General features: G+C 41.2%; 1 protein-coding gene across 1 annotated transcript in view; it reads left to right on the forward strand.

Moving 5' to 3' along the window:
* KDR (kinase insert domain receptor) overlaps positions 1 to 26,098 on the forward strand; it is a 41,361-nt gene extending 15,263 nt beyond the window's left edge. Inside the window, exons 11-30 of the mRNA XM_077814574.1 lie at positions 63 to 186; positions 694 to 802; positions 2,582 to 2,926; positions 3,859 to 4,005; positions 4,451 to 4,582; positions 7,291 to 7,397; positions 7,793 to 7,928; positions 8,321 to 8,425; positions 9,871 to 9,984; positions 11,535 to 11,623; positions 16,280 to 16,436; positions 17,389 to 17,486; positions 19,006 to 19,128; positions 19,265 to 19,376; positions 19,614 to 19,713; positions 19,815 to 19,920; positions 21,936 to 22,087; positions 24,290 to 24,386; positions 24,493 to 24,581; positions 25,510 to 26,098. Coding sequence (XP_077670700.1) covers positions 63 to 186; positions 694 to 802; positions 2,582 to 2,926; positions 3,859 to 4,005; positions 4,451 to 4,582; positions 7,291 to 7,397; positions 7,793 to 7,928; positions 8,321 to 8,425; positions 9,871 to 9,984; positions 11,535 to 11,623; positions 16,280 to 16,436; positions 17,389 to 17,486; positions 19,006 to 19,128; positions 19,265 to 19,376; positions 19,614 to 19,713; positions 19,815 to 19,920; positions 21,936 to 22,087; positions 24,290 to 24,386; positions 24,493 to 24,581; positions 25,510 to 25,729 — 2,662 coding nt within the window. The 3' untranslated portion in view covers positions 25,730 to 26,098. The remainder of the gene's footprint in view (positions 1 to 62; positions 187 to 693; positions 803 to 2,581; positions 2,927 to 3,858; positions 4,006 to 4,450; positions 4,583 to 7,290; positions 7,398 to 7,792; positions 7,929 to 8,320; positions 8,426 to 9,870; positions 9,985 to 11,534; positions 11,624 to 16,279; positions 16,437 to 17,388; positions 17,487 to 19,005; positions 19,129 to 19,264; positions 19,377 to 19,613; positions 19,714 to 19,814; positions 19,921 to 21,935; positions 22,088 to 24,289; positions 24,387 to 24,492; positions 24,582 to 25,509) is intronic.
* Positions 26,099 to 26,202: the final 104 nt, after the last annotated feature.

Raw genomic sequence — 26,202 nt, forward strand, 5'->3', positions numbered from 1 at the left:
AATGGTCTCTTGAAGGTCGAGATTTTCCTTACCTAAAATGTATCTCTCTGTCTATCTCTCAGTCAAGTTGGTTTGGGAATCAATCCTTATGCATGTAAGAAATGGAAAGACATCACAGACAGAAAGGGCGGAAATCGGATTGAAAGAATTAAAAATCAGTTTGTTGCTATTGCTGGGAAAATGAAGGTGAGCTAATGTTCGTTTGTCTTAGTTAGGAATGGCCAGCTTTTGAGAGTTCTGTTCAGCATTTCATGTATTTGTGAACTTTATATCAACTGTGTTTAACTGTAACAGAGAAAGGCCTGGAGATTAAGCAGCAGAAAAATCTGGGAACATATTGCTAATTTTAGTATAACACAGTTTAAAAATACATATATAGAAATCTACATATAGATGTTTGTTAAAAGGAGGGAGGGGAAAAAATTGTTCTCCTTAACCTCTGAGGATAGGACAAAAAGCAATGAGCTTAAATTGCAGCAAGGGAGGTTTAGGTTGGACATTAGGAAAAACTTTAATATCACATAAACCTCCAGTATGACCTGGGTACCAGAAACACCATTGATTTGTATTGTGAAGGAATGTACAGTTGTATGGATAGCTACATGGCAATGCACCCAGCTCTTTTATGGTTTGACTCATTTAAGCCCTTTGGCACTAATGCGGTATGAAATTGCTTGGTTTGTTCTCTTGTAGACCGTAAGCACCCTTGTGATTCAAGCAGCAAATGTGTCAGCTTTATACAGATGCGTGGCTACTAACAAAGCTGGAGTGGGTGAGAGGGTTATCTCCTTTCATGTTACCAGTAAGTATAGCTTGTTGATTGCATAGCTGCATTAAATTAGTCTCATTCCCCCTGCTTCATTGGTGATACCAGCTTCAACACATCATTTGTCTGATTCAAACCCCTCATGATGACCCATCTCTGTTGTGATGCCTACGAAATATGGTCCTTACTCAACATTGAAATAAATATCTAACTTTAAGCATGACAAGGTGGGTGAGGTAATATCTTTTATTGGCTGAACTTCTGTTGGTAAGAGAGACAAGCTTTCGAGTTTACACAGAGCTCAAAAGCATGTCTCTTTCACCAACAGAAGTTGATCCAATAAAATATATTACCTCACCGAACTCATCTCTCTAATATCCTGGGACCAATATGGCTACAACAACACTGCAAATAATTGTAAGTATGTGAGCAGTTCCATTAAAGTCAATGGAGTTACAGTAGCATGAAATTGGTATAAAGTGAGATCCAAATCAGGATCTTTGATTGCAATGTTGGTTAGGCATTTACAGCTATAAAGACCTATAAACAAGAGAAAAATTAAATAGTGTTATGAAATGAACAGAATCCATACAGTCACACATACAAAATGGGAAATGACTGCCTAGGAAGGAGTGCTGCGGAAAGGGATCTGGGGTCATAGTGGATCACAAGCTAAATATGAGTCAACAGTGTAACACTGTTGCAAAAAAAGCGAACATCATTCTGGGATGTATTAGCAGGAGTATTGTAAGCAAGACACGAGAAGTAATTCTTCCTCTCTACTCCACGCTGACTAGGCCTCAACTGGAGTACTGTGTCCAATTCTAGGTGTCACATTTCAGGAAAGATGTGGTCAAATTGGAGAAAGTCCAGAAAAGAGAAACAAAAATGATTAAAGGTCTAGAAAACATGACCTATGAGGGAAGATTGAAAAAATTGGGTTTGTGTAGTCTGGTAAAGAGACAACTGAGAGGGGACATGATAACAGTTTTCAAGTACATAAAAGGTTGTTACAGGGAGGAGGGAGAAAAATTGTTCTTCTTAACCCCTGAGGATAAGACAAGAAGCAACGGGCTTAAATTGCAGCAAGGGAGGTTTAGGTTGGACATTAGGAAAAACTTCCTAACTGTCAGAATGGTTAAGCACTGGAGTAAGTTGCCTAGGGAGGTTGTGGAATCTCCATCATTGGGGATTTTTAAGAGCAGGTTGGACAAACACCTGTCACGGGTGGTCTAGATAATACTTAGTCCTGCCTAGAGTTCAGGAGACTGGACTAGATGACCTCTCAAGGTCCCTTCCAGTTCTATGATTCTATAAAAACTAAGATCAAAATTTTCAAAATTGGGTGACTTCCATGAGAGCATCTAGCTTCTCAGGACCTTGGAAAATCAGATGACATATTTATGTGCCTAAATATGGATTTAAGAACCTAGCTTTAGGCATTCATTTTTGAAAATCTTGGTCTAAATGATATTTTTAATCCAGTCACAAAAATTGACAGTTAATGCTGAGGATAGTGCAAGGTTGCATAGGATAATTCTTTTAATTACATAGACCTTCCTTGGACTTTACTTGTGTGTGATTTTTGTTTGTTTGTTTGTTAACATGAATGATGGGCCTGATTCTCTAGTGCCTTGTGAAGTCATTTATGCCTGGACAAAGTGAGTGTAAAACAAGGTGCAAAGAACTGGAGAGTCAAGCCCAATAAGTCTGTGAATGCAGATTTTCAAAATGGCTTTTTCTAATCAATATAAAGGAAAAGAACTTTATAAATATAACAAATGCATTATTTAATGAGCTTTTTTTAATTTGCAGGGGGTCTTGAAATTAACCTTCAACCTAGAAACCAACCCACCGAAAAGGATAACATGTCCTTGCAGTGCACTGCGGACAAATTCACCTTTGAAAACCTGACCTGGTATAAACTGAGTCCTCGCACCTCGCCGAGGCCCCTTGGGGGGTTGCCAATGCCTGTGTGCAAGAACCCGGATGACCTTTTGAAGCTGAATGCCACAGTTTCTAATAGCAATGGTGAAAATGTTACCTTAGAGCTCATCCTCCGTAACATTTCTCTTCGAGATCGAGGGGATTACGTTTGCATAGCCCAGGACAAAAAGACGAAAACGCAACACTGTCTTGTCAAGCACCTCACTGTTCAAGGTATGAACCCACTTACATATACCAAAGTAGATGGTTATATGCACAGGCTGTGTATAGCCAGAAACGAAGATACTGCAGTTGTAGAAATCCTCAAGTGCTGTAGGACCTAGCGCGTTACCAATTTAAAGGTGTGCTCACTTGTAGAAGGGATTTAAGCAGTTGCTAATAATGAGACTGCCTTTAACGTGTCAAGTGCATGAGGTCAAGTCCAGGCAGAAGGTATCTGCTGTGCTGATGAACTCGCCAGGCACACTTAGTATTCCGTTATTATGGAACAGCAATGGAAGGATGGAAAAGCCGGGAATTGTGCTGTGCAAGCAAATGAAATCTCTTTATTGATGCGCACAAACAGTGGCACAAATTGATAACTGTGTGGTTTTGCCTTGCAAAACACCGACATCTATGATCTGTTTATACTTGTGACTTAAGGTGTGACTGAACCTTTGGGTTTGCAACTGTGGTCATGCTTTAAAATTGTTATAAAAGCGAGGCGGCATTTCAGCAAAAACAATGCCGGTGGCTGGCTTTGGATGCATAGAGGTCTTGCAGTCCTGGCTTGGCAACTTAGGCCTTGATAAAGGAAAGTACTTAAACACATGATTATGGGCAGTCCTGAATACAGATGCTTTCCTGAATCTGAGCCTCAAGCACCATCAATATCACCCTTCTTGTAGTGGGATTGGAGATGGAGAGCAGACTCATGTAAAAGACAAAGGACTTCTCCTTATAATGTTTTCTTAGTTATTGTCCTTGTCTTGTGTATCAGGGAAGATTAAATACGATCTCTCCATGAACACCATGATTGGTGCCACTGCAGTAAGGCCATGGGACTACATTAGTGACTCAAACTTGTAAAGTAGCAGCGAGTGCTAAGGCATCACAAAAATGATTGTACTTGGAAACTCTCAATAACTTTATTTTCATGCAAACAGAGCCTGTGGCCCCCACATTGGTAGAGAGCCTTGAGAATCAAACAGCAAACCTTGGTGAAACCATAGAAGTATCATGCCCAGCAAATGGAATTCCTCCTCCACACATCACATGGTTTAAAAGCAATGAAACCCTTGTTGAAGACTCAGGTGAGGAACTGCTCCTTCAGTATGACTTATTTCACCTGTCGTGTGTTTTACACAGGACTCCCCATTGATTTTAATGCAGAGTTCAAGTGTGGAGTGGGGGCAGAATGTGGCCCTGTTTATTTTATACACTGTGTGAGGGTTTCAGAGTAGCAGCCATGTCAGTCTGTATTCACAAAAAGAAAAGGAGGACTTGTAGCACCTTAGAGACTAACAAATTTATTTGAGCATAAGCTTTTGTGAGCTACAGCATCCGATGAAGTGAGCTGTAGCTCACGAAAGCTTATGCTCAAATAAATTTGTTAGTCTCTAAGGTGCCACAAGTCCTCCTTTTCTTTGTGTGAGGGTTGTGTATGCAAAAAAAAAAAAAAAAATTGCAACTATTGAATGCTTAACAACAGCCAAAGCCAACGCAAATAGCAGTATTAAGAAAAAATCCTTTTTTCAGGTATTGTTTTGAAAGATGGGAACAGAACTCTAACCATACGCAGGGTAAGGAAAGAAGATGGAGGTCTCTACACCTGCCTTGCCTGCAACGTCCTCGGATGCAAAAAAGCTGTAACTTTCTTTGCAGTAGAAGGTCAGTACAGATTTGCTTCTCTTATTTATTTGTGCTTGAAATGATAACTGCTAAAAAGGAAGCCTATGCATCATGTCTTGGTCACAGTTTTGAAAACGTACTAGCAGTGCCTTTGCTGAAAGTTTCCTTATGCCAAAGTGGATCAGATTTATTTATTGATAAGGCTCCTAATCAAGCTCGAAGTGGGTGAGGGCACACCACGCTGGCAACCCAGTGATTTTGGTTTTTGAGGCAGATATCTTGGTCTCCAGAATCACAGCTTTCATTATGAAATCACAGCTGGCCATTATGGTGGCAGAAAAAAACCTGAAAACATAGAGTGAGTGCAAATCAATACAATAATACCTGCATCTGAGTCTGCAGAGAGCCTGGCACACCTCAGTGGGTATTAATGAGGATACTTAACAATGCTGATAACAATGCTTAACAATCACTGCTGTCAAGACATCTAAGAAAGGGGAGGAAAGGAGGAAGGATCACGCACAATCTCCAGTGAATGGTGTCCCATTTTGGTGACATGAGTGGATGGCACTTGCTGGTACCCTCTCACATCCCCTCCCTCATGGGTGACCAGATGTCCCGATTTTATAGGGACAGTCCCGATATTTGGGGCTTTTTCTTATATAGGTGCCATATTTTACTCCCATCCCGATTTTTCACACTTACTGTCTGGTCACTCTACCTCCCCCTACCTGTCCCGTGGAGATAAAAGGCCAGAAGGAAAGAGAATAGCTTTGAGGGCCTCCAAGCCTCACCAATGGGATTTCAATGTATAGAGTTCAGAGGCCATCCAAGTTTCACATCCATCCAGCATTCACTACTTTGATGGTGGGTATGTGGCCAGGCAGCTTCCTCCCTGACTCTAGTGGCTGCTGCTCCTCCCTCTACCAGAGGTTGTCTGCAGACTCATTGTAGCGGTTACACTTGGGTCATGTTTTCAAACTCATCTATGCAACCATTAGGGCTGAAAACACCCATGAGGCAAGCATGTGGAGGGAGCTTGGGAGAGAACCACTGTTTCTCTCCTCCCCAGTCTAGAACCCTGGTTCATAATCTTTGGCTCAGCAAAGCCCTTAATCATGTGCTTACCTTTAGGCATTTACATAAGTTGCAATGAAGTCAACGGGACATAACCATATGCTTAAAGTTACGTACATGTTTACATGCTTTGCCAAATAGGTATGGACTAAAATGTGCTTAAAACGTAAGCATGCATGTGAGTTCTTTGCTGGATCAGGGCCTAACTGTTGGGCTTAGTGCCTAGATTGAAGCTACTTCTCATGGTAAGCACTACACTCTGGCAGTTAGTGTTTGTTCCATTACCATCAGGCCAAATCTGACTACATGGTGTGAAAATTAAACTCTAACAAGTGGTCAAACTATTTTGCGACAAAACCAAACTGCTCTTCGCCTTCCACCAACAGTAAGGACGCTGCCAATTAAAAGCATTGATCAGGAGCTCCTTGCTTTCGTTATTAGTATGTTACCTTTATATGTTTAAGAAAATAGTCACTAAATACTTCAGGAATCTCTGTCTCATAAATCAGGGTGATCAGCCACTCTGTTATCCTGAGCTAGTGAAAGTTATCGCCTGTTGTTTTTGAGTTCTCATTAGGTTATGGAGTTGATCTATTGGGCAACATATTTTTGTTGGGTGCAAATTATCTGTAAATAACCCTAATGTAAATACTTGCTCTCAGCTGGTCCAATAAATGTGATTGTTCAGGGTATGATCAGGCAAGTCTGTGAAAACTGGAAACACATTTATGACATTGTTTCATGTGAAGAAAGTCATGATGCAGCTCATCATGGGCCATATAATGGAAAAACCCCAGTGTGCTATTGTGTGGGAGAACCTATATGATGCCAGGGCTGAAATGTACAGGAACACACTTTGAGAAATGGGGGTGGGACAGAAAGTAATTCCTCTGATGCTTGTTATCAAATGTTCAAGTGGTACCATGCTTAAACCTGGAATAAGGATTCTGATTCATGGATATATTGTCTCAGGACCACAAGAATGGCAAACAGTCCATATTTTCATATCCCAGTTTAAGAAGTTAAAGAAATGATAGAGATGTTGTTTCATAATACAGAGGATCATTCTTGCAACATCTTATTTCCTACATAGCATAATCACTTTTTTCTGTGCATGAGAAAAACTTATTCATTTTTGGGTGCTCAACATTCATCTAGCTTTTGTGTTTTCAAAAATAGCAATTTCCTTTAAAATCTAAGATTTCACCTTTTATTTCGTAATTGCTAAGGGCCAAACGCTTCCCTCGATTATGCACATTCAGCCTCACCAAAACAAGGCTGTCTTCAACCACGCAAGGGTGTAACTAAGGGCAAAATTTGGCCATAAGAGTCTGACTAATCCTTGCTGCCATTTCATTGTGCACTAATTTGTAGGAATCAGAAAGCTTATGAGAAAACAATGCATCAAATCCTGTGCTGACCTATCTCATGCAAAATTCCATTCCTCATTGTCTTGAGTGGGGTTTCACAATGTGTAATTCAGTGTGGAACTTGGCCCAATATTCCAACCTATAAGAAACAAGCGTTGCCTTAGTTGGCTTGCTACACGTGGCACTTTTAAAATGAACCTTTGGAACAAGGAACTCTATGCAGTCCTTTAACTGATGACCTAAACCAATAAGCTTTCAGCTATCAATGCTTTCAGCTATCATTCATTTGTTTCTCCCCAGGCGCCGAAGAGAAAATGAACCTGGAGCTCATTATCCTGGTTGGGACTGCAGTGATTGCCATGTTCTTCTGGTTGCTTCTTGTAATCATTCTCCGGACCGTTAAACGGGTAACGAAACCATTCTTTTACTGTCCCACCAGCATTGGTCTTGCATGACAAATGAAAACTGACTACGGCTCTTTTGTGTTATTCCTTTCCATTGTTCTTAAACCAACAGGCGCATTATTTCTCTCAGTACCATAACATTCCTGCCTGGAATTGAGGGCGCAGAAATTTGGTTTTAATTGACCAGGCATTCGGAGGAAAAAATGCTTTAACTGCTTTTGATTATTAAAAGTGCAAGGATCTGTGTTCATATTCATAATGATGTAGTTGGAGGAAACTACAGGCTTGCATTTCTGTGAAATTTTAAAACCCAGAGGAGGGAGAAGTTAGTACATGTGACTGCCTCATTCCAGCCAGCACGTACCATTTTTGTGACTAGAACTGATATTGTTTTCCAGGCCAGTGGAGGGGAACTAAAGACTGGCTACTTGTCAATCATCATGGATCCTGATGAAGTCCCTATGGATGAGCAGTGTGAACGTCTCCCCTATGATGCCAGCAAGTGGGAGTTTCCCAGAGACAGGCTAAAGCTAGGTGTGCTTTCACTATTTTGGATGGGGGCTGAGGAAAGAATACACTGCACAGGGAGCCTGTGGAGGAATTCTGGCTGGCACACACAGAATTGCCCCTGGAACTACATCACACTCTGATAGGATGCAGTGGGTGTTCCCTTTGTGATTGCTCAGTCCTTTGGGCCAGTGCAGGAGATGGCTGGACCATGGCTTCTCCTAACCGCATCCTGAAGGAAAAGCTAGCTTGGTCTAGTTATTGTGTTTCCTGACCCCACTTTCACACCTATATAGGCGCAGCCCACCGTGTGCCAAACCATCATTTCCAACATGGGGGTTGATTTGGTTAATGATTGGCCTAGCTTTTTTCCACTGCTTTGACAATAAGTCTAAATCTGTTCATCTTCTCATTACCAGGTAAACCCCTTGGGCGTGGAGCATTTGGCCAAGTCATAGAAGCAGATGCATTTGGAATTGACAAAACTGCTACCTGCAAAACTGTTGCAGTAAAAATGCTGAAAGGTAAAAATGAAGACTAAAAGCATCCTAAAAAGATATCATGTATTTGTATTGCCAGTCTTGTATCCAGAAGCCAACAAAGCATGTTGAACTATAAGAATTTTTGTACCAATGTCCTAGGAGGGTTTAGTTAACAATTGCTGTGAGAATAATGTAACTTACGTCTAACTGTAAGGAGGTTGCTCGTTAGAGCTTCTTTACTATCACTTTATAGATGCAGAAGTTGATAGATGCAGGTGCAGAAGTTAAATTTGCTCCTACAAGTAATCCTACACAAGTGTGATTTCTGCAGTGTTTACCTCCATACTGTACCTACAGTGTGAGCTTTCTTTCAAACCCTAAACAATGACTTAGCTGTTATCTGGGGCGGAGAAACTATTCAGCTAGCTTACTCCTTGGCTGATTTTAAAGAGCTCTTCAATATTATTGTCAGTGATGTGGATGTTTTGACATTAAATACAAAGCTGAGCTCCCAGAATCATTCCTCCTTCCCAGGACTCTGGAACCCAGAGAAGCCATTCCAGGTTTCACACTGAGACCAGTGAATAATGGGAGAGGACTTTGGGAGTTTTGTCAGTGCTGCGTGAGTAGTCACACAATACAGGCACTGCGAATAAAGCTAATTGTTTATGTGCCATGCTGTCAAGTCTCCTGGTATAAGGACATAACATTAATGAGATAGGTCCCTCAGCAAATTAAGAGAGGACCCCACCCACCTACATAAGTTCCTGGCGTTCACCAAATCTGCCGAATGCTGCTCTGTGCCCCTCCCACTAATATATTGACTGCTGCTGCCTCCTCTGCATGTTCAAAATGCTGGCAAATCATCCAGTGGCTGTTCTCATTGATTGGGTGAGAGGCTGTGCAGCCCCCTACCCTGCCCCGCCTCCTCCCTTTCACGGGCCAACCTAGTGCCACAGGACAAGTGGTAGTCCCTGGCACTCAGACACCAATGGGGTAATGGTTATACCTCTGGTAACTGAAAACTCAACAGACTCTGCTTAAAATGTTGCATAGAGCAAAGAAGATTCCATGCAGTAATACACTGATTGTCTCTCCAGTCTGACATTTTACCTTTTAGGGTGACCAGATGTCCCGATTTTTTAGGGACAGTCCCAATTTTTGGGTCTTTTCCTTATATAGGCTCCTATTACTCTCCACCCTCATCCCGATTTTTCACACTTGTTGTCTGGTCACCCTGTTACCTTTTGGCAGCATTCGGGAACTGTTCCAAAATAAAGGAAAACCAACCTGTAACTCTACAGCTCACGAGGGCCAGAGCATAGTTAGGAGGAATGTATGTTTTGACCCTCACATGAGAACCATAGCCTAGGTTAACCTACAAGACCATTTACTCAATATGCCAAAATGCTAATGGATGTGGCTAGCAAAGGGAAAACCCTTTATTGCTGTTATGCTGATCAGTTGTATAATTTTTATCCTTACAGAGGGTGCTACACACAGTGAACACCGAGCACTTATGTCAGAGCTCAAAATCCTCATTCATATTGGTCATCATCTAAATGTTGTCAATTTACTTGGTGCCTGCACAAAGCCAGGAGGTGAGTGACCGACTGAGAGTCCTCAGTGCTCTCTGGGTATAGGATGTCTCTTCAGTGGTTGGGGGCACTATCTCAAATTCAGTAAGACCATTTCTGATTAGTGGAGAATTGAGTTTCCATCATTAGCAAGACCCTGATTTTCCAGTATAGTTATTCCAGGGCTGTTCATTATAAGAGTCAGCATGATCCAGTGGTTAGATCAGGGGATGGAAAGGCTGGAGTTCAATCTGTCAGCTCTGTCGTTGATGTGCTGTGTCACCTTGGGGAAGTCACTTTACCTTTTGTACCTCAGTTCAGCTCCCCCATCTGTAAAATGGGGTAATAATGCTTTCATATCGTTAGCAAAGCCTTTTCGATCCTTGGATAAAAGGCATGCTACGTGCAGATACAATATTATTTTTCTTTATGGTGTGGACCATTCATATTCCTCACACGAAAAACTCAAATGCTATGTAGTTGTCCAAAGGAGGAGTAAACATAGTTTATAATTAGAGATAGGCCAGAAACAGAATTCTGAAAGCAAACACATTTGTGGGTTTGGGATCAGAATCTAGATCCAAAAATGCCACAGGTAGCCCCTATGTCTCTATTGGGCTAAAGCAAAACCACAAATTGTACCACTCTTCTCAGCTCGGGGATAAAAGGTGATTATGAGTCTGGATCCTAATTTGGATGGTTAAATCTATTTTACTTACAGTTGTAGCAGTTTTGGTGTAACAAGGCCAGCATCGTTCACTAGTTTTGAAGATATTTAGAACAAGTAACTTTGTAATAACTTGCCAAAGAAGCTGACTCAGTCGTAATTTTAATATTAATACAGTTAGGCTAAGAATTTCCTTCACGCAGTTCCATAACTATAGTACATTACTGGGAAGAAGAAGAATCCCATAAATCTTTCTAAAGGTAGACATAGGGGCCAATTATTACTTGTAGATGCCAAAATAAGAAGCCTATATTCAATAATTGGATTTTAGATCAGCATTTCCAAATGTCAAATGTCCAAGTAACCCAATTTGAGCATCGGCGTACAACATTTGGGCAGCTCATTAAGGTACCTGTGTTTGCAAATTGGGCTTTAAGGACCAAATATTTTAAAACATGGAGACTCAGCTCCATGCACAAAGATGCATGAACAGTTATGAGTACATGAAAGTAGTTTACTGTAACTGGGTGGTTAATTGCATGACTGTGCATGCAAGTATCAGTGTATATGGATATTTGCATGCACAGTGAGCCAATTTGCATGTATTGTCATAGCTGCTTGCACGTGTAAATATAAGCACACAATTCATACACATTTTCACATGCAAAATGAGGCCTCTGCTTTTTGAAAAATTTGGCGTGAAATGTTATTTCCCCCATCCCACATGTTAATCAGAAAAAGTGTCACTTTCCTTCTTTGAACAGAGTTTTGCTGTCTATATTGTGGATATTTTCTTTAAAATTATTTGGAAAGATGGTGGAATGATTTTTAGAAGAATACATATTTTTAGCTGGGCTGAACTGGGAAATAAATAGCTTTCTAATTAATTGGTTTATGTTTTATGCAGGCCCACTTATGGTGATTGTGGAATACTGCAAGTTTGGAAACTTGTCAACTTACTTAAGGAGCAAGAGAAATGAATTTGTGCCATACAAGGTACAGTCTGCTGTCATCGTCAAAATTAAAAATAGAGGCTAAGGAGTGATGAAACTTTATTTTTAAAACTCTTTTTATATTCTAAGTGGAAAGCTTGAGGATTATTGGGGATGTATCTTTGTATTAATATTAATTATGATAATCTTTAGCATTTACCATAGAAGTTCAATACAGAAAAGGCATTACAGGTCGTCTAGTCAATCCCCATGCCCATACAATATAGTTAGTTTCTTATTCTAAGCTTTAAATGTGCAAAGAGGAGGCATCTACCATTTTTCTTGGCAGACTATTCTACAGTCTGCTGTATCTGCCAGGGAATTTTTCCTGATTATCAGCCCAATTTTTTTCCTTAATTTCAGCTCATTACTCTTAGTCAAACTAGCTTGTACCACCTTAAATCACTTCACTCCCTGCTTGTGTTTATACCCTTCTGTAAACTGCTATCACGTCCCCCTTGTTCATTGTTTAGCCAGGCTATCCATATAGAGCGCTTTTAATCTTTCCTCGTAAATCAATTTCTCCAGCCAATTTATCATTTCATCTTCAAAGCTTTCTCCAAAGATCTAACTAATCCTCCCTGCGCCTTTTTGAGATCCCTGTTTTAAGGATGGGAAAATGGAGCAGAGAAATGAAGGCCAGTGTCTAAATCTGGACCCCTCTGTCAGTGGCCTGATTTTTCAGAAGGAGTTGGTGGTGTTCATCACCTTTGAGAACCACTTCTGGGGTACATGAATATATATATCTTTAGATTTTCCACATAGAACATTTTTGCCTAGGAGACTTACCCAGAACCCCAGAGGGAGCCAGTGTTAAGGGGATTAGAAACTCTGGAGAGGTGCCCTGCAGTTTGCAGGTCATATGTCTTTCTTCCTACATGAGAGCCTCCTTTAACTGTATCACTTTCCTGAGGGTTTTTTTCCTGTATCCTTGGGGGCAGGGAAAGGAGAGTTTTACTGTTTTATATTGGTGAGTGCAATCTACTGCTCCCTCTCTTGGGAGTTAGCAGGGTAAAGGGGATCAACAGGAATCTGTTATGTCTGGTTACAGAGCAGGGACAGAGGAGGATGAAGTAAGGGGATGGGTTTTAAGAGGGCGTTGAATGTCATAGATTCATAGATATTAAGGTCAGAAGGGACCCTTACGATCATCTAGTCTGACCTCCTGCACAATGCAGGCCACAGAATCTCACCCACCCACTCCTGCGAAAAACCTCTCACCTATGTCTGAGCTATTGAGACACCTAAGTCCTCAAATCGTCGTTTAAAGACTTCAAGAAGCAGAGAATCCTCCAGCAAGTGACCAGTGCTCCATTCTACAGAAGAAGGTGAAAAACCTCCAGGGTCTCTTCCAATCTGCCCTGGAGGAAAATTCCTTCCCGACCCCAAATATGGCGATCAGCTAAGCCCTGAACATATTGGCAAGATTCACCAGCCAGATACCCAGGAAAGAATTCTCTGTAGTAACTCAGATCCCACCCCATCTAACATCCCGTCACAGGCCATTGGGCCTATTTACCATGAATATTTAAAGATCAATTAATTGCCAAAATCATGTTATCCCATCATACCATCTCCTCCATAAACTTATTGAGTTTAATCTTGAAGACAGATAGGTCTTTTGCCCCCACTGTTTCCCTTGGAAGGCTATTCCAAAACTTCACTCCTCTGATGGTTAGAAACCTTCATCTAATTTCAAGTCTAAACTTCCCAATGACCAGTTTATATCCATTTGTTCTTGTGTCCACATTGGTACTGAGCTTAAATAATTCCTCTCCCTCTCCGGTATTTATCCCTCTGATATATTTATAGAGAGCAATCATATCTCCCCTCAACCTTCTTTCGGTTAGGCTAAACAAGCCAAGCTCCTTGAGTCTCCTTTCATAAGACAGGTTTTCCATTCCTCGGATCATCCGAGTAGCTCTTCTCTTTACCTGTTCCAGTTTGAATTCATCCTTCTTAAACATGGGAGACCAGAACTGCACACAGTATTCCAGGTGAGGTCTCACCAGTGCCTTGTATAACGGTACTAAAACCTCCTTATCTCTACTGGAAATACCTTGCCTGATGCATCCCAAGACTGCATTAGCTTTTTTCACGACCATATCACATTGGCGGCTCATAGTCATCCTATTATCAACCAATACTCCAAGGTCCTTCTCCTCCTCAGTTACTTCTAATTGATGCGTCCCCAGCTTATAACTAAAATTCTTACATTTCTCACTATTAAATTTCATCCTATTACTATTACTCCAGTTTACAAGGTCATCCAAACCTTCCTGTATGATATCCCGGTCTCTCTCTAAATTTGCAATACCTCCCAGTTTTGTATCATCCGCAAACTTTATTAGCACACTCCCACTTTTGTGCCGAGGTCAGTAATAAAAAGATTAAATAAGATTGGTCCCAAAACTGAGGATCCCTGATCCCTGAGGAACTCCACTAGTAACCTCCCTCCAGCCTGACAGTTCACCTTTCAGTAGGACCCGCTGTAGTCTCCCTGTTAACCAATTCCTTATCCACCTTTCAATTTTCATATTGATCCCCATCTTTTCCAATTTAACTAATAATTCCCCATGTGGCACCGTATCAAACGCCTTACTGAAATCTAGGTAAATTAGATCCACTGCGTTTCCTTTGTCTAAAAAATCTGTTACTTTCTCAAAAGAAGGAAATCAGGTTGGTTTGGCACGATCTACCTTTTGTAAAACCATGTTGTATTTTGTCCCATTTACCAGTGACCTCAATGTCCTTAACTACTTTCTCCTTCAAAATTTTTTCCAAGATCTTGCATACTACATGTGTCAAACTAACAGGCCTGTAGTTACCCGGATCACTTTTTTCCCCTTTCTTAAAAATAGAAACTATGTTAGCAATTCTCCAATCATACGGTACAACCCCTGAGTTTACAGATTCATTAAAAATTCTTGCTAATGGGCTTGTAATTTCATGTGCCAATTTCTTTAATATTCTTGGATGAAGATTATCTGGGCCCTCCGCTTTAGTCCCATTAAGCTGTTCGAGTTTCGCTTCTACCTCAGATATGGTAATATCTACCTCCATATCCTCGTTCCCATTTGTCATGCTACCATTATCCCTAAGATCCTCTTTAGCCTTATTAAAGACTGAGGCAAAATATTTGTTTAGATATTGGGCCATGCCTAGATTATCCTTGACCTCCACTCCATCCTTAGTGTTTAGCGGTCCCACTTCTTATTTCTTTGTTTTCTTCTTATTTATATGGTTATAGAACCTTTTACTATTGGTTTTAATTCCCTTTGCAAGGTCCAACTGTACTTGACTTTTAGCCTGTCTCACTTTATCCCTGCATGTTCTGACCTCAATAAGATAGCTTTCCTTGCTGATCCCTCCCATCTTCCACTTCCTGTATGCTTTCTGCTTTTTCTTAATCACCTCTCTGAGATGCTTGCTCATACAGCTTGGTCTACAACTCCTGCCTATGAATTTTTTCCCCTTTCTTGGGATGCAGGCTTCCAATAGCTTCTGCAGCTTTGACTTAAAGTAATCCCAGGCCTCCTCTGCCTTTAGATCCACACGTTCTTCAGTCCAATCCACTTCCCTAACTAATTTCCTTAATTTTTGAAAGTCAGCCCTTTTGAAATCAAAAACCCTAGTTGCAGATTTATTTTTGTTAATCCTTCCATTCAGTTTGAACTGAATTAGCACATGATCACTTGAACCAAGATTGTCCCCTACAACCATTTCTTCTATGAGGTCCTCACTACTCACCAAAACCAAATCTAAAATGGCATCTCCTCTATTCGGTTCAGCAAGTACTTGATGAAGGAATCCATCAGCTATTGCATCTAGGAAAATCTGAGCCCTATTATTACTAGCACTCTTCCTCCAGTCTATATCTGGGAAGTTAAAGTCTCCCATGATCACGCAGTTTCCATTAGTATTTACTTAATTAAAAACATTAACGAGGGCTCTATCCATATCCAAATGAGATCCCGGCGATCTATAGCACACCCCAAGCACTATCCCAGGGGCGGCTCTAGTAGTTTTCTTCCTCAATGTGATTTTTGCCCAGACGGACTCTGTCTTATCCATTCCATCGCTTCTTATTTCTTTACATTCTACCTCATCATTGATATACAATGCTACTCCAGATAAGCAATGGGGATTATGGGGATGGGAATCCGTGAGGATGGAAAGCAGTGTTGTTTGGCAAGAATAGAGCAAAAGTGAAGCAGGAGAGACTGGATTTGTAGAGGCGGGAGTCTGCATGGGGTTAGGCCTATCTCCAGAGGCATTTGGTGGCATAAGAGCAGAAGCAGGTAAATGAGATGGGTGGGTTTGTGGAGGTGGGATGGACTTTGCAGTGGGAGAAGAAGCAAAGGAATGAATAGTGGCATGAGTGGTAGAGTGGAGGGATCCAGTAACAGAGTGAAGGGGAAGTCACCTGACAACATGCTAGTTCAGCAAGCGACAGAATGTGGTAGCATCTGCTTATAAGTGCTGCTGACTGACATATGAAGGTGGAGGGCTGCTGCACCCCCATGGAGGGGGCCACAAGCAGGTTAAGTGCCTCCTCCACGCCTTCTCTCCCCCTCTGATGCTCAGTGACTTCCCTGATTTATACACTGTACAATATCACGTCTGCCTCAGAAACACTCTGATTATTTTTCCTTTCTAGACTAAAAATGCCAGATTTAGGCAGGGGAAAGAAAACTACGCTGGTGAAATCTCAGCGGACTTGAAGCGACGCTTAGATAGCATCACAAGCAGCCAGAGCTCGACGAGCTCGGGATTTGTGGAGGAGAGATCCCTCAGTGACGTAGAGGAAGAAGAAGGTAGGATTTGTGCTCACTTAGTTTTGGGCCATTTGTCATTGGTAGGGGCTGCCTTAGGGCTCAGCACTTTGATCAGGCTCATCTGGAGGGAGGCCACAGTTCAACTATATGTAGACTTGGCAGAATTCAACTTTATTTGATGTATAATTTCAAGGGAATTAGGGTTTATTTTAAAAGTTTTTAAAAGTTTTGCACAGTCATGGGACATGACATTGCACAGACATTGAGATTCAAAAAGTTAAGCTGCATAAGCCTTAAAACACGAGTTGTCAAAACATACAAAGTAAATATCTTTAAATCAAACCCTAATAAATTCTCAGGTAGCATTTGCTTACTTTGCCTAGCTGTACATTTCTGTTATCATTGATACAAATATGGTTTTTTTGGGTTTTGTGTGTATGGTAAAATCAGTGTTTACTGATCCTTCCAAGCCTAACTATACAGTAGCGGGATTGGAGTTATAATCAGATCATTCTATAGCAGTTCTTACTCAGCAAATATCCTAATGATGTCATGACTGAGCAAGGACTGGACCATTAGCAGGTGTGGTTATGGACCTTACCCCTCCAGTTTGCTAGAGTGTGAGATTAAATGTCTCCCTCCTTCAAGTAACAATTTTTCTATGATCCACAAACCTTTGTACTTTCTTCCCTAATGGGGGCGGAATGAGAACTCCCTTCAGTTCCACTCTTAGCTCATCCACTGGGATTGCTGCAAGACTTTCCTTTCACTAGATACTACATGAGCTGATTTTTGCAGCTCTCCCAGCTCTTGTAAACTCTGGAAACAAATAATCAAGCCTGAGATTTGAACATGGGTCTCTCGTACAGTAATGTAAAGTGCTGACTACTGGTCACGGGATTTGACAATGTATTTTAAATAAGAAACATCCGTAGGTGAAATCTGAAATAGAGAACATGTTTGATTGTTGTCATCTTGCTCCTTGTAGCAGCTTCTGAAGACCTTTGCAAGAACCCTCTGAGCATGGAGGACCTTATCTGTTATAGCTTCCAGGTGGCCAGGGGGATGGAGTTCTTGGCTTCACGCAAAGTAAGAATCTTTTCAGGGAAATGGCATTTTTCATATGGTTAACCATTGTAGAAAATGATGCTACAGGTTCATAGAAGGAAGCGATAGGTTTGTCATTGGACTGGCAACCATCCACAACATTTTCTGATTGCTCCAAAAAATGTCGGAGCCATTAATATGACAAAATGAAACAGCCCATATGAGGTGCTTTGATTGACATGAATGTTAGCAATTTGTATAAGGTTCATTGTTCTCTGATTCATAAAAGAATGATAAAGTGCCTGGAGGGAATGACATCTGAGGAAAGATTAAAAGGAATGAGGGACCAATTCCTGATAAGAAGAGCCACGTTAGAATAAAAAGGCTTTGCTCTGAAGAAATTGCTCTGTAGGGCAGTGGGAAGGATGGAAGCCCCTGTTCATGACACTGCACAGAGACACTGTAGACTAAGAGATGCATGTTTGTGGGCACTGTGAATCTCCCCTTGATGGATCTCCGCCTGACCTGCTAACACAAAAGAAACACCACATTTCCCCTGCATTTCATCCCAGAGCAGATGCCCCATCAGGATTTGATCCTAACTTTGTATAACTGGGCCAAACAATAGCTGATCATTCGCAAATATTCTGAAGGCTGTAAACACCAAAAGGAAAGAGGAATTATTAATGGTGGCACAGGGCATAAAAACAAGGAATACTAGGTAATATGCAAAGGCAAAATTAGGCTGGATATCTGGATATATGACCAATGGTGGTATCTGTTAGAATGTAGAATAGTCTCCCACGGAAGGATTGGAGAGTCCCTTTGTTTTAGTCATTTAGAAGGGCATTTGTCAAGGCTTGAAAAATATATAAGAACAATCCTGCATGTGTAACCTACCGGTCAGGTAGGGTGTGTGTTATGTCCCCCTCTGTGCCTGATCTACAGAGCATGAGCGTTGGTTACAGACCCCAGCTCCAGAGCCTGTAGGTCAAGCTGTAGAGAGGCCTGTGAGTTTAGCTATGGAAGTCCCTGGTGCATTGGCCATGATGGCGGCTATCATACTGGCAGAGATAGAGAGATGTACTTTTCCATCTTTAATTGTTTCCAGCAGAGAATAATCTCAACATTGGGCCTGTCATATGACATTTTTCACCATTTCAAGTATATTAAAAAGGGTGAAGTATCATAGATGCGATGGGGAATGTGGATTTGAATATAACCAAAGTAAATCTGTGGTAATCAGATCCTAACCTGTTTTGCATCAGTTTCCTGGGATAATTAATTGGCTAACCTCAAGGGCCATGGCTGTTTATTGGTTAAACAGATGTGTGTTTGGACTTGGCTCAGAAAGACTTTTGTTTTCAGGTCAGTTACAATCATCAAAAAAGCCACTTAAAAATCAGTAACTCTGTTGACGTTGGGATTTATTTTTCTTAATAGGATTTAAGAAATATCTGGCCTCTGAGAGTGAGGTCAGCACAGATGTGAAATAGATCAACTCTCTGAGCAGAGAGTTCAACAACAGCCAACCTATAAACTTGTTTTCTTCCCTTTGCAGTGCATTCATAGGGACCTGGCTGCTCGTAATATCCTTTTATCACAGAATAACGTGGTCAAAATCTGTGATTTTGGCTTGGCACGAGACATCTACAAAGACCCAGATTATGTCAGGAAAGGAGATGTAAGTTTTGGAGAATAAATGTTGGAGACCTTTAATTCGAATTAGCTATTCTATTTTAACATGTTGTTTTTGGAAACAGTGTTCTCTTTTTCCTGTCTCTTACTAAAGTTTAATTATTTTTTTACACTGCTTTCAGGCCAGATTACCCCTAAAATGGATGGCACCAGAAACCATTTTTGACAGAGTATATACCATTCAGAGTGACGTATGGTCCTTCGGCATTCTGCTATGGGAGATATTTTCATTAGGTAAGTCACTTTTATTTGCTACTGAACCTCTAACTTTAACGATAGAGCTGGTTGAAAAAACAGTGAAATTTTTTTTGAAAGTTTTGACTTTGCATGCAAATTGGGTAATTGCACATGCAAACATCTCTAATTGCCTGACTTGTTCATATAATAGCAGTTATTGCATGTACAAATCATTTGGTTGAAAATCAGGCCCAGAATTTTAAGTGTCTTCTTAAAAAAAGGTTATCATTTTAGGAGCTTCGCCATATCCTGGTGTAAAAATTGATGAGGAGTTTTGTAGAAGACTGAAAGAAGGAACAAGGATGAGAGCACCAGACTATACAACACCAGAAATGTAGGAACTTACAAATATGCTTTATGGTAATAGCAATCATCTGTGTAGGTAGAATATGCCCCCCTCATTGCCCTGATATTGTCGTGGTTTTATCCCACTAGATATCAGACGATGCTGGACTGCTGGCATGGAGAACCTAAGCAAAGACCTACTTTTTCTGAATTAGTGGAGCACCTGGGAAACTTACTGCAAGCCAATGTTCGTCAGGTACGTGAATATAGATATTGTACCAATGCTACAATATTCTGCAGTGGTGCCTTGTTGGGCCATTGTTATACCACATCACCTTGGGGAGTTGAGGCAGATGACTGAATAGGATGGCCCAGGTCACAGAGATTTGTGATAATAACAAAACCTGGCCCATGTCTACCCCTCCCTCCCAGCAAGGCTTCCCACTGCCCCCTCAGATTGTCCATATGGATAGCTTTGGGGTTAGTCCAGGGAGCCAGCTGTATCCTGTACACCACTTCATTTGTCCCACTTCTCACTGTCTGCTTGATAACTACACAAATGCCAGTGGTAAGGGCATTAGCCCAGAATTCAGGGCACCTGGGTTCAGTGTCCTCCTCTGCTACAGACTTCCTGTGGGACCCTAAGCAAGTCAGTTAGTTTCTCTGTGACTCAGTTCCCCATTTGTAAAATGGGGTAGTAGCACTTCCCTACCACTCAGAGGTGTTGGGAGGAGAAATATATTAAGACTGTGAGGTGTTCAGATACTGTGATAATGGGACCATATAAGTAACTAATTGATCTTTAAATATTCATGGTAAATAGGCCCAATGGCCTGTGATGGGATGTTAGATGGGGTGGGATGTGAGTTACTACAGAGAATTCTTTCCTGGGTATCTGGCTGGTGAATCTTGCCCATATGCTCAGGGTTCAGCTGATCACCATATTTGTGGTCAGGAAGGAATTTTCCTCCAGGGCAGATTGGAAGAGGCCCTGGAGGTTTTTCGCCTTCCTCCATAGCATGGGGCACGGGTCACTTGCTGGAGGATTCTCTGCGCCTTGAAGTCTTTAAACCATGATTTGAGGACTTCAATAGCACAGATATAGGTGTGAGGTTTTTCTCAGGAGTGGGTGGGTGGGTTTTTCTCAGGATTCTGTGGCCTGCATTGTGCAGGAGGTCAGACTAGATGATCATAGTGGTCCCTTCTGACCTTAATATCTACGAGTCTATGAGGTCCAGGATGGAATTTCTGGTCAAAATCAGAGAGAAAGAGGAACCACGACCACCCTTCCTCAATAAACAATGGCTCAGTGGTTAGGGCATGCACCTGGGAACCTAAGAGTTTTATTGGCTATTCTGGGCAGGTGCTATGAATCTATGAAACTAAAATAGATAGATATCATTTCTGTGGATTTCCTGCCACTTGCCTTGTGTGTGTGTGTATTTATATATTTATAAATTCAACTGAGAAATCACAAAAGAAAAGATCATTATAATCGTCTAGGCCAATTTATTTTAAAGAATATAATCATTTGTAACACACTGCACATAATTGGTTTATCTTCTGTACTTTAATGAATTATACATTCCTTGTCAAAATAATTTGTCACCATACATCAATGAGGAGACTTCAGCAACTAGAAATACAGCAACTAGAAATTATCTGTGACTATATTATTATCTGACGTGTACACTGTCTATAAAATTCATTTTAAAAAATCCTCATTGTTAGTTATATCATTTTAGACTATTTAACACTGAAATAGTTTTATCTTTTTGTTATCTCTGCTTATTGTTCACCTTTTGCTTTTCACTCAGATTGGATAATTCTTATAGACTGGTCGGTTTCACTTTCCAGTTCTCATGCTCTAGAACAGAGGTTCTCAACCAGGGGTCCAAAGCCCCCTGGGGGGCTGTGGGCAGATTTCAGGGGATCCACCAAGCATGGCCAGCGTTAGACTCGCTAAGGCCCTGGGCAGAAAGCCAGATCACGATAAGAAGCTTACAGTTGTAACTGAAATAAAAAATTAAAAAGTAAACGTTTGATTGCTTACTCAGATATGTAAAACCATTAGAAGGTCTACATTTTGGTCTAAAACTCTTTGACAATGTCCCTTTAAGTTCAAACCTTTTGATGTATGCTCCAGCAAATATAATATACTGTTTATAGTCAAATAAAGCAGCCCACCATAGCTTTAATTTTTATTGTAAGAATTCTTATTTACAATGCGTATATATATTTTACTCTGACTTTTTTCACTGTATTCTACAGGATGGTAAAGATTACATTGTCCTTCCTTTAATGGTATCACTGAACATGGATGAGGATTCTGGACTCTCTTTGCCAACCTCACCTGTTTCCTGTATGGCGGAAGAGGAAGCCTGCGATCCTAAATTCCATTATGACAACACAGCAGGAATTAGGTATTTTATATGGTGAACATCCCACTGTGGCCTCTAGGCAGTTGTGTTCAGGTTGGGGGAGGAAAAATGAAAGGAAGAGATTTCAGCTGCTGTGGTCCATATTTAACTCTGTTCATAGGGATAAGAATAAAGCCATAGAGTCTCTGTAGGAGGATCTGCAAAACACTAGTTTCTTAGCTTCTGAAACACCTGTATAACCTCAATTTTCCCCTGCCGCCCTTTAAAGAGTTCAGTCTCTCGTCCAAAAGTGCTGTGATAGTATTTTTAGCTAGCCCTTAGAAAACGTCTAGTCATTCTTTTCTGGTCTTCTTGTAACACACCCTGGTGTGGTAAGGATGATAGACCTAGTGATGGGTTCATTAACAAAAGCCTATCTTTACACAAGTCCCCTGATATTTCTACCCAGAAAATGAGCACATTGTTAGGTGGGTCATGAACTGATGGCTAATGGAAGTTTCGTTAAGCGGTACTGTTACTGATTATATTTATTTATTATGTATTACTTGTGTTCTGGTATCACCTAGGGGCCCGAGTCACGGATCAGGGTTCTGTTGTGGTAGGCACTGTAAAAACATGTACCAAATAGATGTTCCCTGTTGCAGAGAGCGTGCAATCTTATCCAGCAGTGTACAGTGAAGGCTTACTTAAGACCAAACTCCAGAACCCGCACCTAGCTTATGCATATGGGCTTAAGAAAGGGCTTATCTGCATAAGTTGTGGGGGAGGAAGGAATTTTCTCACCTAGGCGTATCTGTGGTTCCTACTGCAGCCTCAAGAGTTCAGGATGCCAGGGATGGTTGCCAGTGTCTTTCTGCTGCCTCAGAAGAAGCAGGGGTGACTTGGAGGGGTTTGTTGCAAGAGACAAGAGCAGAGATAGAAGAATTTCATATAAGAACCAGAAAGTCCCTTCAGACCACTCTGCCCCAGTTTAATTATTGCAGGGGTACTGATCCTGCATCCATGAAAGTCAATGACAAAGCTTCCATTAACTTTGTTGGTGCAGGATCAAGCCCTATCCTCCTTTAGTATAGGGCTAGGGAAAATAATAGGAACAGTGCACTTAGGGCTTCCGTTGAAATCAAGGTACTATAACTAAACACCTAAATACCATGTTTTAATAGTGTGATGGTCGATAATATTTACATTTAAAAGATGAAAACATTTGATATAATTGAAAGCATTGCTCTCATTTTCCATTTGTAACACTTCCTATATGGCTTTCCCCAACCCACTCTTCCTGTTATTCTGTAATGACTAAAAGGAAAAAAAACAACATTGGTAATATATGTTTTAAAGGGGCTTTCTGCAATTTTTAGTCTGTTCTGATGAAACAGCAGTGGGAGTGCTGCCCTAAGAGGCGGAGAGCGGGGAATATGAAATGTGACTTTGGATAGATTTATTTTTATGTTCCTGAAGCTGGAAGCATTTTGCAGCCAACAAAGCAGACTAGGATCTCACTGTAGCATACTGAGATGCCTTTTGTCCCATTGACTCCCACTCTTCCAGAAGTAAAGTTGGTGTGGTCCCTTCTTAGGTCAGAGCCAATATTGCTGCAGCTCTTGCATTAGTTTTAGGTAGGCTAGCTTGGAAACAAGGTACATTTCATTACACTTATGTAGAGAGGGAACTCTGAGGTTGCTGCTGATTTGGGCATCTGTGTCCTCCGTGATAGGCCACTGCTGTTTTCTTTGTCACTGGGTTACTGAACTCCCTCCTGCTTGGAGGGCTTCTTTTGGAGAAGAGCCTTCAAGAAAGGGGAGATGTTGAATACGTAGCCCCAACTCCCACATTTTAACAGGAGACAGTTTGCTCTGTCTGCTGTAGGTGACTCAGGTCCAGTTTGGAGTGTCAGAAGTACAGCCCAAAGAAAGAGACATACAATTGTGGTCCAAGCTTCTCTGTTCGTTAGACTTTTATATGGAGTTTGCAGGAAATGAAACTTGCAACATCACTCAGAAAAGGAGTTGGTTGTTTTTTAAAAGGTGTTCCTTAGGATTTGCTTGGGGATCAAGGTTTTAGCAGCCGCAGGTCAGAAACATGCCACTTTCTAGCCAGTTTCCCCTTTTCAGTTGAGGTTTGCATAATATGTTTTGACAAATGATTAACTTTGTTGTTGAAAGATAAAGGAGTCTGATATCATCTGTATATCATCATACACCCAAAAGACAGCTCATGAAAACAAACCCATTCTTCTCTTTACAGTCCGTACCGACAAGGTAGTAAGAGAAAAAGCCGACCTGTGAGTGTGAAAACATTTGAAGATGTGCCCTTAGTACCTGCTGTAAAAGTTGTTCAAGATGTAAGTCTGTCTTCTGTTACATCCCTTCATATTCCTTGTGTTGCTTTTCCATTTTTGTGTGTGTTTCCATCTGATCAATTTCCGGCCTCTCTTTGGCTCTTTAAAGGACAATCAGACAGACAGTGGGATGGTTCTTGCATCTGAAGAGCTGAAGACACTGGAAGACAGAGCTCAGCAAGTGACAGTTCCCTTTAGGTAAGGGTCAGCCAGCAAATATGATGGAATAAGACTATCCAGTTTACAGAAGATGCTTAGGCTATGAGTTGTCTCAAAAGACAGACTCTTCTCTGAATGGCCTTTGTGTGCCATATAAAATATAGAAAATAAACCACTGCACGCCTGGTTATCTGTGTCTTGTAACAAGTCCCAGGTCTCCTAGGACGTTGTAGCTGTCACTGTGCTGTACACCGCAGCTATTCAGAACTTCAAGCAGCAGCACAGAGAGAACGTGTGCTATTTTCTCCACCTTTACTCTACCAACTAGAGAATACTGGGCCAATGGCACACATTTGAGTGGTTCTGATTCTAGCCTGTTCATAACAGTATTGTGGGTTTCTCTATTTAAAAGCAGACCCATGATTTTCAAAGAGCTGGAAGGACAAAAGGGGTAAATTTCAGCGCATTGTACGGGATTTTAGTTCTGAGACTCAGCTAAAAGTCAGTGGGATTCACACAGCTAAAGCCTCACCTACTCCTGTGAAAACCCCTCTGAGGGTCTTATTTTTCTAGAACAACTTCATTCCAAGCAAAGGTTCACTGTAATTACAATTGCAGCCTCACACTGCAATGCACGGACACATTTCCAAGCTTTCATTCCACTTCACTTTCAGAGGCCACAGTTTATATCCCACAGTAAGCCTGTACTGCCATAAGAATGATCCCTGTACAGGATGCATATTACATGTCATAGGGGAGTGAAGAGGAAAACCATCTCTCCTATAATCCGGTGCACGTTTAAAAAAGCTTTTATATCAGCGTACAAGCCACCCTTGCTAACGACAACTCTGCTCTGCTTCATGTTGGTTTTGGAGAAGAGCGGTTTGTACAAATTGATGTGCCTAATGATGGCCTCCAAAGGAAACTCTCAGAAGTTATTTCAACGTTGTTTCTATTTCTCTTGCAGTATGCTGGTGCCCAGTAAAAGTAACGAATCTGTGATGTCTGAAGCCTCAAACCAGACGAGTGGCTACCAGTCAGGATATCATTCTGATGACATGGACACCACAGTTTACTCTAGTGAAGAAACAGAACTATTGAGCACCAGAGAGGACACACCTCAAACCTGCTGCACACAGACACTTACCTATGACACTGCTGTTCCACTCAGCTCGCCTACTGTTTAGAACAAAACAAACAACAGGAAATCATATGGAACGTGCCTGTATTTCTTAGACTGGTTGTATTCAGGGCTTATGCACAGGACACCCGCTTTCACAAGAAGGACACGAGTATCACGTAGCAAATTGTGCAGTGATGAGCCACAAGACGCTTGTTCAAGAGACATCAGTTGCTCATGATAAGTTGCTGTCACTGCCGTGAACATATGTATTTTGTTTCTCTGATTACAAAGTCGGGTTGTGGACTTTGAGACCTAAATGAAACACATGTTGACACTAAGTGTCTGTCCAATGGTGTAAAGACTACAGGCAATGGTATAGCATTCAGCAGGGCGCTTTGTGCTTCCAGTTGTACAAAATAAAGCTCCATCCATGCCTTTTGTTTCTCCTTGCGGCTGGGCTCCAGGAAGAAAATATCACTGTGTTGGTTTCTTGTTTCAGAATGATTTTTTACTGAGACCCCTACAAAAAAAAAACAA

The sequence above is a fragment of the Eretmochelys imbricata genome, chromosome 4, assembly GCF_965152235.1.
Source record: "Eretmochelys imbricata isolate rEreImb1 chromosome 4, rEreImb1.hap1, whole genome shotgun sequence".
In the NCBI taxonomy this organism is placed as follows: domain Eukaryota; kingdom Metazoa; phylum Chordata; order Testudines; family Cheloniidae; genus Eretmochelys; species Eretmochelys imbricata.